General features: G+C 56.9%; 1 protein-coding gene across 1 annotated transcript in view; it reads right to left on the bottom strand.

Moving 5' to 3' along the window:
* Positions 1-72: 72 nt before the first annotated feature.
* Positions 73-12,491, bottom strand: part of GABBR1 (gamma-aminobutyric acid type B receptor subunit 1) — a 20,217-nt gene continuing 7,798 nt past the window's right edge. The window contains exons 10-19 of the mRNA XM_050306035.1: positions 11,313-11,463; positions 10,683-10,815; positions 9,168-9,284; positions 8,973-9,080; positions 8,470-8,563; positions 8,006-8,133; positions 6,196-6,324; positions 3,093-3,236; positions 1,279-1,991; positions 73-846 (exon numbers count right to left, since the gene is read on the bottom strand). Of these exons, the coding sequence (XP_050161992.1) occupies positions 1,710-1,991; positions 3,093-3,236; positions 6,196-6,324; positions 8,006-8,133; positions 8,470-8,563; positions 8,973-9,080; positions 9,168-9,284; positions 10,683-10,815; positions 11,313-11,463 (1,286 nt within the window). The 3' untranslated portion in view covers positions 73-846; positions 1,279-1,709. The remainder of the gene's footprint in view (positions 847-1,278; positions 1,992-3,092; positions 3,237-6,195; positions 6,325-8,005; positions 8,134-8,469; positions 8,564-8,972; positions 9,081-9,167; positions 9,285-10,682; positions 10,816-11,312; positions 11,464-12,491) is intronic.

Below are 12,491 nucleotides of genomic sequence, written 5' to 3'. Positions count from 1 at the left end.
AAAAACCAGAACACTCAAAAATCCAGGACCGCTCTTTCCCAAACCCCTTCCCTGAAAAACACCACGTGGACATTTGGAAAGAAGGAAAAAGAGTCCAGTTTTCCCAGTAAAGTGCAACTGTACAGGAGGGGCCGGACCCAGACACAACAGTCTGGGAATTTGGGAATTCTCTGGACGCGTGGAATTCCATCCAGGTGATCCCACTGGCTCCACCCTCGTCCCAAAACCCCACCCTCGGGGTCTGTGCCGTTCCCGAGGGATTGGGAACAACACCCTGCCTTGGATTCAAAACTGGGCTTGGAGACAAAGCCCAGACCTAAAACTATGGGAATTCCCATGGAGTACAACCCTGGGAATGGGATCCCAGGGTCAGGGAAATAGAGGGGATTATGGGGATTCTCGGGATTGGGAAGAGGGGGAAGGGATGGGAGGATGTTTGGGAATTGCAGAGAGGGAGTGGGAAGGCACCAGGAACGGCGTGGAATTTGTGGGATGAGCGTAGACATTGATGGGGTTGCTGTGGGGTTTATGGGGAGACTTTAGGATTTCTGTAGGAAAACTGTGAGGTGTTTGGGATAACTGGGGTTTTTGGGGATGATTGTCAGGTTTTTGGGAAACGGGGGTGAGGGGGGTTTTGGATATAACTTAGGTTTTATGGGATAACTGTAGGATTATAGGAATGCTGTGGGATTTACGGTATTACTGTCAGATTTGTGGGATAACTGGGGGGGTTTGACTAGAGGAGACCGGGGGGTCTTGGGGAATTTTGGGGGGCTCTTCCCGCTTTTTTAACTCATCCCTTGCTCCTCCCTCTTATTTAAACCCCTCTCACCCCACTTTTTCCACCTGATTCCAGGAAAACACCCAGAACTCTGGGAAAGGGGGGGAAAACCACCCCAAACCACCACAATTACCCCCAAAATCGTCATTAACAATGACGCAAAGAGGCCCCACCCCCTGATATAAACCCCTCCCAACCCACTTTTCCCACCCAATCCCAGGAAAACACCCAGAACTCTGGGAAAGGGGGGGAAACCACCCCAAACCACTACAATTACCCCAAAAATCGTCACCAGCAGTGACGCAAAGAGGCCCCACCCCCTGATATAAACCCCTCCCACCCCACTTTTCCACCCGATCCCAGGAAAACGCCCAGAACTCTGGGAAAGGGGGGGAAAACCACCCCAAACCACTACAATTACCCCAAAAATTGTCATTAACAATGACACAAAGAGGCCCCACCCCCTGATATAAACCCCTCCCATCCCAGTTTTCCACCCGATCCCAGGAAAACACCCAGAACTCCGGGAAAGGGGGGGAAAACCACCCCAAACCACCACAATTACCCCAAAAATTGTCATTAACAATGACGCAAAGAGGCCCCACCCCCTGATATAAACCCCTCCCACCCCACTTTCCCACCCGCTTCCAGGAAAACACCCAGAACTCTGGGAAAGGGGGGGAAAACACCCCAAACCACTACAATTACCCCCAAAAATCGTCATCAGCAGTGACGCAAAGAGGCCCCACCCCCTGATATAAACCCCTCCCACCCAATGACCACCGCATTCCCGGAATCCCAGGGAGGGCAAAACCACCCCAAAACCACCTCCGAGACCCCCCAAAACCCTCATGAACAATTAACTGTTGATGCCCTGCCCTGATTTAAGCCCCCAAACCCCCTCCTAGCCCCGGGTGGGGGGTGGGGGTCACTTGTAGAGGAGGTGGACGCGGCTCCCGTCGCAATTCCCGCGTCCCAATTTCTCCGCCTGCTCCGACACGAGGCAACGCACGAGGGGCAGGTTGGGTTGGTAGAAGGGGGGTCCTGTCGTTCCTCCCCCGCCCGGGGGGGCTGCAGGGGGTGCCCCCAGCCCCGGGGGGAAGTGGTTGTTGTCCCCGTTCTCCCTCGAGGGGTTGGAGGGACGGCGGCGGGAGCGGAGCTGCTGCCGGTCCTGGAGCTGCTGCCGGAGCTCCGACACTCGCTCTTCCTTCTGGGAACGGGAATGGAAATCCCCCCCTTATCTGGGGGTCCCCCCAAAACCCCCATTGGGTGTGTCCCCCCATCTCTAAAATCCCATTTGGGGTCCTCAAACGCCCCCCCAATCTTAGCGTTCCTCATTTTGGGGTCCCACAACCCCCATTTGGGGGTCTCAACTCTTAATTTAAGGATCCCCCAAACCGCATTTGGGGTCCCGACCCTACTTGGAGTCCCCAGTCCAATTTAGGCTCCCCCAACCCCCATTCAGCGTCCCACAACCCCCATTTGGGGGTCTCAACTCATTAATTTAAGGATCCCCCAAACCGCATTTCGGGTCCCGACCCTATTTGGAGTCCCCAGTCCAATTTAGGCTCCCCCAACCCCCATTTGGGGTCCCCCAACCCCCATTTGGGGTCCCCCAACCCCCATTTGGGGTCCCCCAACCCCCATTTGGGGTCCCACAACCCCCATTCAGCGTCCCACAACCCCCATTTGGGGTCCCACAACCCCCATTTGGGGTCCCACAACCCCATTTAGCGTCCCCCAACCCCCATTTGGGCTCCCCAACCCCCATTTGGGGTCCCACAACCCCCATTTGGGGTCACACAACCCCCATTTGGGGTCCCACAACCCCCATTCAGCGTCCCCAACCCCCATTTGGGCTCCCCAACCCCCATTTGGGGTCCCACAGCCCCCATTTGGGCTCCCACAACCCCCATTTGGGGTCCCACAACCCCCATTTGGGCTCCCACAACCCCCATTTGGGCTCCCCAACCCCCATTTGGGCTCCCCAACCCCCATTTGGGGTCCCCAACCCCATTTGGGGTCCCACAACCCCATTTGGGCTCCCACAACCCCCATTTGGGGTCCCACAACCCCCATTTGGGCTCCCACAACCCCCATTTGGGGTCCCACAACCCCCATTTGGGCTCCCCCAACCCCCATTTGGGCTCCCACAACCCCCATTTGGGCTCCCCCAACCCCCATTTGGGCTCCCCCAACCCCCATTTAGGGGTCCCACAACCCCCATTTGGGCTCCCACAACCCCCATTTGGGGTCCCCCAACCCCCATTTGGGGTCCCAACCCTATCTGGGGGCTCCCCAAGCCCCAGACCTCGGCGATGATCTTCTCCAGCTCGCGGTTCTCCTTCTCCAGGAGCCGGGATTTCTCCTCCTCGTTGTTGTTGGTGGAGGATCCCGTTTTCATCGTGTCCTGCTGCTCCGACTGCCACTCCCCCCGCGTGATCAGCCGCCTCATCTGCGTGTGGGGCACGGGAGTTATGGGATTGACCCCAAAAATCCACTGGGGGGGTCACTGGGATGGTGTGGGGTCACTGTGGGGTCAGTGGGGCACAGGAGTTACGGGATTGACCCCAAAAATCCACTGGGGGGTCACTGGGGGGTCACTGGGGGGTCACTGGGATGGCTGTGGGGGTCAGTGTGGGGTCACTGGGATGGCTCTGGGGTCAGTGTGGGGTCAGTGGGGCACAGGAGTTATGGGATTGACCCCAAAAATCCACTGGGGGGGTCACTGGGGGGTCACTGGGATGGCTGTGGGGTCAGTGTGGGGTCACTGGGATGGCTGTGGGGTCACTGGGATGGCTGTGGGGTCAGTGTGGGGTCAGTGTGGGGTCAGTGGGGCACGGGAGTTTTATGGGATTGACCCCAAAATCCACTGGGGGTCACTGGGGGTCACTGGGATGGCTGTGGGGGTCAGTGTGGGGTCACTGGGATGGCTCTGGGGTCCCTGGGATGGCTCTGGGGTCACTGGGGGGTCACTGGGATGGCTGTGGGGTCAGTGTGGGGTCACTGGGATGGCTCTGGGGTCACTGGGATGGCTCTGGGGTCACTGGGATGGCTGTGGGGTCGGTGTCGGGTCAGTGTGGGGTCGGTGTGGGGTCAGTGGGGCACAGGAGTTATGGGATTGACCCCAAAAATCCACTGGGGGGGTCAGTGTGGGGTCACTGGGATGGCTCTGGGGTCAGTGTGGGGTCAGTGTGGGGTCAGTGGGGTACAGGAGTTATGGGATTGACCCCAAAAATCCACTGGGGGGTCACTGGGATGGCTGTGGGGTCAGTGTGGGGTCAGTGGGGCACAGGAGTTACGGGATTGACCCCAAAAATCCACTGGGGGGGGTCACTGGGATGGCTCTGGGGTCACTGGGATGGCTCTGGGGTCAGTGTGGGGTCAGTGTGGGGTCACTGGGATGGCTCTGGGGTCACTGGGGTGGCTGTGGGGTCAGTGTGGGGTCACTGGGGGGTCACTGGGATGGCTCTGGGGTCACTGGGGTGGCTGTGGGGTCAGTGTGGGGTCAGTGTGGGGTCACTGGGATGGCTCTGGGGTCACTGGGATGGCTGTGGGGTCGGTGTGGGGTCAGTGTGGGGTCAGTGGGGCACAGGAGTTATGGGATTGACCCCAAAAATCCACTGGGGGGGTCACTGGGGGGTCACTGGGATGGCTCTGGGGTCACTGAGATGGCTGTGGGGTCACTGGGGCGGCTCTGGGGTCAGTGTGGGGTCACTGGGATGGCTCTGGGGTCACTGAGATGGCTGTGGGGTCACTGGGGCGCTCTGGGGTCAGTGTGGGGTCACTGGGATGGCTCTGGGGTCACTGAGATGGCTGTGGGGTCACTGGGGCGGCTCTGGGGTCAGTGTGGGGTCACTGGGATGGCTCTGGGGTCACTGAGATGGCTGTGGGGTCACTGGGGCGGCTCTGGGGTCAGTGTGGGGTCACTGGGATGGCTCTGGGGTCACTGAGATGGCTGTGGGGTCAGTGTGGGGTCAGTGGGGCACAGGAGTTATGGGATTGACCCCAAAAATCCACTGGGGGGTCACTGGGATGGCTCTGGGGTCAGTGTGGGGTCAGTGTGGGGTCAGTGTGGGGTCAGTGGGGCACAGGAGTTATGGGATTGACCCCAAAAATCCACTGGGGGGGTCACTGTGGGGTTTTTGGGGTCCCTGCAGGATTTTGGGGTCACTGCAGGGTTTTTGGGGTCACTGTGGGGTTTTTGGGGTTTTTTGGGTCACTGTGGGGTTTTTGGGTCACTGTGGGGTTTTTGGGGTCACTGTGGGGTTTTTTGGGGTTTTTGGGGTTTTTGGGGTCACTGTGGGGTTTTTGGGGTCACTGCGGGGTTTTTGGGGTCACTCTGGGGTTTTTGGGGTCACTGTGGGGTTTTTGGGGTCTTTGGGGTTTTTGGGGTCACTGTGGGGTTTTTTGGGGTCACTGTGGGGTTTTTGGGGTCACTCTGGGGTTTTTGGGGTCACTGGGGGGTTTTTGGGGTTTTTGGGGTTTTTAGGGTCACTGCGGGGTTTTGGGGTCACCGTGGGGTTTTTGGGGTTTTTGGGGTCACTGTGGGGTTTTGGGGTCACTGTGGGGTTTTTGGGGTTTTTGGGGTCACTGCGGGGTTTTTGGTGTCACTCTGGGGTTTTTGGGGTCACTGCGGGGTTTTTGGGGTCACTGTGGGGTTTTTGGGGTTTTTGGGGTCACTGCGGGGTTTTGGGGTCACCGTGGGGTTTTTGGGGTCCCTGCGGGGTTTTTGGGGTCCCTGCGGGGTTTTTGGGGTTTTTGGGGTTTTTGGGGTTTTTGGGGTTTTTGGGGTCACTGTGGGGTTTTTGGGGTCGCTGCAGGATTTTGGGGTCACTGCGGGGTTTTTGGGGTTTTTGGGGTCACTGTGGGGTTTTGGGGTTTTTGGGGTCACTGTGGGGTTTTGGGGTCACTATGGGGTTTTGGGGTCACTGTGGGGTTTTTGGGGTTTTTTGGGTCACTGCGGGGTTTTTGGGGTTTTTGGGGTCACTCTGGGGTTTTTGGGGTCACTGTGGGGTTTTTGGGGTCACTACGGGGTTTTTGGGGTTTTTGGGGTCACTCTGGGGTTTTTGGGGTCCCTGCGGGGTTTTTGGGGTTTTTGGGGTTTTTGGGGTCCCTGTGGGGTTTTTGGGTCACTGCGGGGTTTTTGGGGTCACTGTGGGGTTTTTGGGGTCGCTGTGGGATTTTTGGGGTCACTGTGGGGTTTTTTGGGTCACTGTAGGGTTTTTGGGGTCACTCTGGGGTTTTTGGGGTCACTCTGGGGTTTTTGGGTCCCTGCGGGGTTTTTGGGGTCACTCTGGGGTTTTTGGGTCCCTGTGGGGTTTTTGGGGTCACTCTGGGGTTTTTGGGGTCCCTGCGGGGTTTTTGGGGTTTTGGGGTTTTTGGGGTCACCGTGGGGCGGGTCCCAAGCCCACCTTGGGCACGAAGAGCACGACGAGGGTGATGTAGGACGAGAAGACGACGGCCAGCGCCGCGAAGGCAAAGGCGGCGTCCTGTTGGCTGCTCAGGATCATCGTCACCGGGGCAGTGATGAGGCAAAGCACCTGCAGGGGGGGGTTGGAGGTCATCCCACGGGGGGTTTTGGGGTCACCACGCAGGCTTGGGGTCTTATGGGGTCGGTTTGACCACCACGTTGTAGCCGGGTCAGGGGGCGGTCTCAGGGTTGGGTTTGGAGGGGTTTGGAGTCACCAGGGGGGGATTTGGGGTCACTAAGAGGGATTTGGGGTCACCAGGGGGGGATTTGGAGTCATCAGGTGGGATTTGGGGTCACCAGGTTGGGATTTGGAGTCACCAGGGGGGGATTTGGAGTCACCAGGTGGGATTTGGGGTCACCAGGGGGGGATTTGGGGTCACCAGGGGGGGATTTGGGGTCACCAGGGAAGGATTTGGAGTCACCAGGGGGGGATTTGGGGTCATCAGGGGGATTTGGAGTCACCAGGGGCGGATTTGGAGTCACCAGATGGGATTTGGGGTCACCAGGGGGGGATTTGGGGTCACCAGGTGGAGGTTTGGAGTCACCAGGTGGGATTTGGAGTCACCAGGTGGGGATATTTTGGAGTCACCAGGTGGGATTTGGAGTCACCAGGGGGATTTGGAGTCACCAGGGGGATTTGGGGTCACCAGGGGGATTTGGGGTCACCAGGTGGGATTTGGGGTCACCAGGGGGATTTGGGGTCACCAGGTGGGATTTGGGGTCACCAGGGGGATTTGGGGTCACCTGGGGGGATTTGGAGTCACCAGGTGGGATTTGGGGTCACCAGGTGGGATTTGGGGTCACCAGGGGGGATTTGGAGTCACCAGGTGGGATTTGGGGTCACCAGGTGGGATTTGGGGTCACCAGGGGGATTTGGAGTCACCAGGTGGGATTTGGGGTCACCAGGAGTCGGGATTTGGGGTCACCAGGGGGATTTGGAGTCACCAGGTGGGATTTGGGGTCACCAGGTGGGATTTGGGGTCACCAGGGGGGTTGGAGTCACCAGGGGGGATTTGGGGTCACCAGGTGGGATTTGGGGTCACCAGGTGGGATTTGGAGCCACCAGGTGGGATTTGGGGTCACCAGATGGGATTTGGGGTCACCAGGTGGGATTTGGAGTCACCAGGGGGGGATTTGGGGTCACCAGGGGGGGATTTGGGGTCACCAGGGGGGGATTTGGGGTCACTAAGTGGGATTTGGAGTCACCAGGGGGGATTTGGGGTCACCAGGTGGGGATTTGGAGTCACCAGTGGGGATTTGGGGTCACCAGGGGGATTTGGGGTCACCAGGTGGGATTTGGAGTCACCAGGTGGGGATTTGGGGTCACCAGGTGGGGATTTGGAGTCACCAGGTGGGGATTTGGGGTCACCAGATGGGGATTTGGAGTCACCAGGTGGGGATTTGGGGTCACCAGGTGGGATTTGGGGTCACTAGGGGGATTTGGAGTCACCAGGTGGGATTTGGGGTCACTAGGGGGGATTTGGGGTCACCAGGTGGGATTTGGAGTCACCAGGGGGGATTTGGGGTCACCAGGGGGGATTTGGAGTCACCAGGGGGATTTGGGGTCACCAGGTGGGGTTTGGGGTCACCAGGGTGGGATTTGGAGTCACCAGGGGGGATTTGGGGTCACCAGGTGGGATTTGGGGTCACCAGGGGGGGATTTGGAGTCACCAGGGGGGGATTTGGAGTCACCAGGTGGGATTTGGGGTCACCAGGGTGGGATTTGGGGTGGTTTGGGGTGGTTTTTTTACCGCCACGTTGTAGATGGCCATGCCGACGGCGCGGTGGTCGTTGATCTTCTCCGTGGAGACGCTCTTTGTCTCGTAGGCCAAGAAGATGCCAAGAAGGAGCAGGAGACCCTTGAAGCCATAAAATATCCCTGGAAAAAGGAGGGGAGAAAACAGGGGGATTGGGGGTCAAACAGGGAACCCCAAAACCTCCCCGTGCGCCTCCAAAAACCCATCTGTACCCCCAAAACCTCCTCGTCCCCCCCAAAAAAACCTCCTAAACCTCCCCAGAACCATCCAGACCCCCCAAAACCCCCTGGACCCCCAAAACCCTCCATTACCTCCAAAAACACCCCCAAACCCCCAAAACAACCCTAAAACCCCCTTTCCCCTACAACTCCCCATCCCACTCCTGTCCCTTCCTAACCCCTCTGAGCCCCCACAGAACCCCCAAAACCACCCCCCCCAGGACCCCTGACAACCCCCACCCAGCCACGTGTTCATCTTGGTGGAGCTGCAGTGCTCGAGCTGGGGCAGGATGGACACGTCCAGGTCCGTCTTGGGCTCCTCCTTGGTGAATTCCTGGGAATTCAGGGTGGGAATCGGGCACAGAGGGGGTGGTGAGGGGGTGAGAGCCGTGGGGAGCCCCCCCCAGGGTCAAGGAGATGCCCCCAAACACCTTGAATACCAAGAGAATCCCCCCAAAGGTCTTGGATGGCTTGAAGACCCCCCCCAAGACATCCCCAGAAGTTCCCCAGATCCCTGAATTTTAAGGGAGGGATTGGAACGAACGCCCAGAGCCCCCAAAACAACCCCCAGACTCCCAAAACTCCCCTGAATCCCCCCAAACCCACAATTCCAAGGACAGAGGACTTCCCAGACTCCTGAATTTTTGGGGACCCCCAAAAGGCTCCCCCCCCAAACCCACAATTCCAAGGACAGAGGACTTCCCAGACTCCTGAATTTTTGGGGACCCCCCCCAAACCCCCACCTCGATGGTTCGGTGCAGGGGGTCCACGATCTGCCACACGACCAAGGTCACCACGTCCAGCCCCACCAGCAGCCCCACGGTGGCGTAGAGTTTCCAGGGCTCCAAAGTCTGGGATTTGGGGGTTCAGGGATGAGGATGGGTCACCAAAAACACCCCTGAGACTTCCCCCCCACCCTGGAGGTCCCCCCCCCTCACCTTCCTCTTCTCCTTCTTCTCCTCCTTTTTGGTGAAGACGGTGTGGACCCACCAGATCTTGGTGAACATGCTGCCGTAGGCCAGGCTAAAGCCCAGGCCTAAGAGCCAAAGCCGGGCCTAAAAGGGATTGGCTTCCAGTTGGGCTTCCAGCTGGGACTTCCCAGGACGCCCTGGACCGCCCCCAGAGAGGGGACATCCCCCCAAAAGGGTGTAAACCACCCCAAAATGGGAATAAACCCCTGGTTGTATCTCCAACTGTTCCTCTCCCAGCTGTTCCCACCCCTGGTTGTATCTCCAACTGTTCCTCTCCCAACTGTTCCTCTCCCAGCTGTTCCCACCCCTGGTTGTACCTCCAACTGTTCCTCTTCCAGCTGTCCCCATCCCTGGTTGTATCTCCATCTATTCCCCACCTGTTCCTCTTCCAGCTGTTCCCACCCCTGTTTGTCCCCATCCCTGGTTGTATCTCCAACTGTTCCTCTCCCAGCTGTTCCCACCCCTGGTTGTATCTCCAACTGTTCCTCTCCCAGCTGTTCCCACCCCTGGTTGTATCTCCAACCGTTCCTCTTCCAACTCTTCCCACCCCTGGTTGTATCTCCACCTGTTCCTCTCCCAGCTGTTCCCACCCCTGGCTGTATCTCCAACTGTTCCTCTTCCACCTGTTCCTCTTCCAGCTCTTCCCACCCCTGTTTGTATCTCCACCTGTTCCTCTCCCAGCTGTTCCCACCCCTGGCTGTATCTCCAACTGTTCCTCTCCCAGCTGTTCCCACCCCTGGTTGTCCCCACCCCTGGTTGTATCTCCAACTGTTCCTCTTCCAACTCTTCCCATCCCTGGTTGTATCTCCACCTGTTCCTCTCCCAACTCTTCCCACCCCTGGTTGTATCTCCACCTGTTCCTCTTCCAGCTGTTCCCACCCCTGTTTGTCCCCCCATCCCTGGTTGTATCTCCAACTGTTCCTCTCCCAACTCTTCCCACCCCTGGTTGTATCTCCAACCGTTCCTCTTCCAACTCTTCCCACCCCTGGTTGTATCTCCAACTGTTCCTCTCCCAGCTGTTCCCACCCCTGGTTGTATCTCCAACCGTTCCTCTCCCAACTCTTCCCACCCCTGGTTGTATCTCCAACTGTTCCTCTTCCAGCTGTTCCCATCCCTGCTTTTATCTCCACCTGTTCCTCTTCCAACTCTTCCCATCCCTGGTTGTATCTCCACCTGTTCCTCTTCCAGCTCTTCCTCTCCCAGTTGTTCCCACCCCTGTTTGTCCCCCCATCCCTGGTTGTATCTCCAACTGTTCCTCTCCCAGCTGTTCCCATCCCTGGTTGTATCTCCACCTGTCCCTTCCCCAATTCCCATCTCATGGTTATTCCCATTCCACGGCCGCGTCTCCAGCTGTTCCTTCTCCAGTTTTTCCCATTCCCTGGTTGTATCTCCGTCTATTCCCCACCTGGGCTGCGTTTCCAGCTGTCCCCATCCCTGTTTGTCCCCCATCCCCCCTCTTCCCACCCCCGGGTTGTCCCAGACCTGGCAGACGAACGGGAACATCCCGGGGCTGATGTGATATCCGTCCAATCCCAGTGGAAACACGGCAGCGAGGGCCAGGGTGCAACCCACGGCCGTCATGTTGTTCAGGTAGGGCTGGGAATTCTGGATGTACCTGCAGGAAAAGGGCAGGACATTCCATTTTTCCCAATTTTTTTCTCCTGGTTTTTTTCCCAAATTTCCTCCTGTTTTCCCCCACTTTCCCCATTTTTGCCGGTTTTCCCCTGTTTTCTCCCAGTTTTTCTTCTGGTTTTTTTCCTCCTCTTTTCCTCTTGTTTTTTTTCCCCATTTTTTTCCCTGCTTTTCCCAATTTTCCCTGTTTTTCCCCGTTTTTCTCCTGGCTTTTCTCTGGCTTCCTCCTAGCACATCCCCGTTTTTTCCTCAATTTTCCCACAGTTTTTCCCCCCCATTTTTTTTCCTCGTTTTCTTAATTTTTTTCCCCCATTTCCCCTGGTGTTTTTTTTTTTTTTTTTAAATCTTCCCTCTTTTTGTCCTCCAGGAAGAAGAGGTCGTCGAGGTGGGATGGGTTCTGCTTTCCCGAAATTTCCCATTTTTCTTCAAATCACCAGGAAATGGGGGGGGGGTCCCTCCCCTCTGTCCCCTCCCTCTGACCTGACGTGACCATTGTAGATGTTGAAGGCGAGGCAGACGACGGCCAGGACGATTCCCAGGGATGCCAGGACGGACACGGAGATGAAAAGCTTCTGGGAGAGGAAGCGGAAGGTGGTGATGACCTTGGTGTAGTCGGCGGGCGGGGAACCCCCTGTGGAACCGGCAGCGCTGTCAGGAGGGGGCCAGGGGGTCCCCCAATCCCCACCCCCAATTTTTCGCCCAGTTATTCCCATTTTCCCGACTTTTCTGCATTTTCCCCTATTTCTCCCCATTCCACTCCAATTTTCCTTCATTTCCGACCCCCCTTTCCCCCCATTTTTCCCTGTGATTTTTCCCAATTTTCCCCTATTTCTCCCCATTCCACCCCAATTTTCCTTCATTTCCGACCCCCCTTTCCCCCCATTTTTCCCTGTGATTTTTCCCAATTTTCCCCTATTTCTCCCGATTCCAATCTAATTTTCCTTCATTTCCCCCCCTTTCCCCCCATTTTCCCCTGTAATTTTTCCCAATTTTCTCCAATTTCCCCCCCCCCATTTTTCCCTGTGATTTTTCCCAATTTTCCCCTATTTCTCCCCATTCCACTCCAATTTTCCTTCATTTCCGACCCCCCTTTCCCCCGCATTTTTCCCTGTGATTTTTCCCCATTTTCTCCAATTTCCCGCCCCCCATTTTTCCCTGTGATTTTTCCCCATTTTCCCCTATTTCTCCCCATTCCACTCCAATTTTCCTTCATTTCCGACCCCCCTTTCCCCCCATTTTTCCCTGTGATTTTTCCCAATTTTCTCCAATTTCCCCCATTTTTCCCTGTGATTTTTCCCAATTTTCTCCAATTTCCCCCCCCCATTTTTCCCTGTGATTTTTCCCAATTTCCCCCCCATTTTTCCCAATTTCCCCCCCATTTTTCCCAATTTCCCCCCCATTTTTCCCCGCGATTTTTCCCAATTCCCCACCATTTTCCACGCGATTTTTCCCAATTTCCCCCCCATTTTTCCCTGTGATCTTCCCCATTTTTCCCTGTGATTTTTCCCAATTTTCTCCAATTTCCCCCCCCCATTTTTCCCTGTGATTTTTCCCAATTTCCCCCCCGTTTTTCCCTGTGATTTTCCCCAATTTCCCCCCCATTTTTCCCTGTGATCTTCCCCCACTTTCCCACGCGATTTTTCCCATTTTCCCCGTGGT

This window comes from Myiozetetes cayanensis, unplaced genomic scaffold (genome assembly GCF_022539395.1).
Source record: "Myiozetetes cayanensis isolate MyiCay16 unplaced genomic scaffold, myiCay2020 scf107, whole genome shotgun sequence".
NCBI lineage: Eukaryota > Metazoa > Chordata > Aves > Passeriformes > Tyrannidae > Myiozetetes > Myiozetetes cayanensis.
Note: the sequence above shows the minus strand (reverse complement) of the source record. Positions and strands in the feature narration are given on the sequence as shown.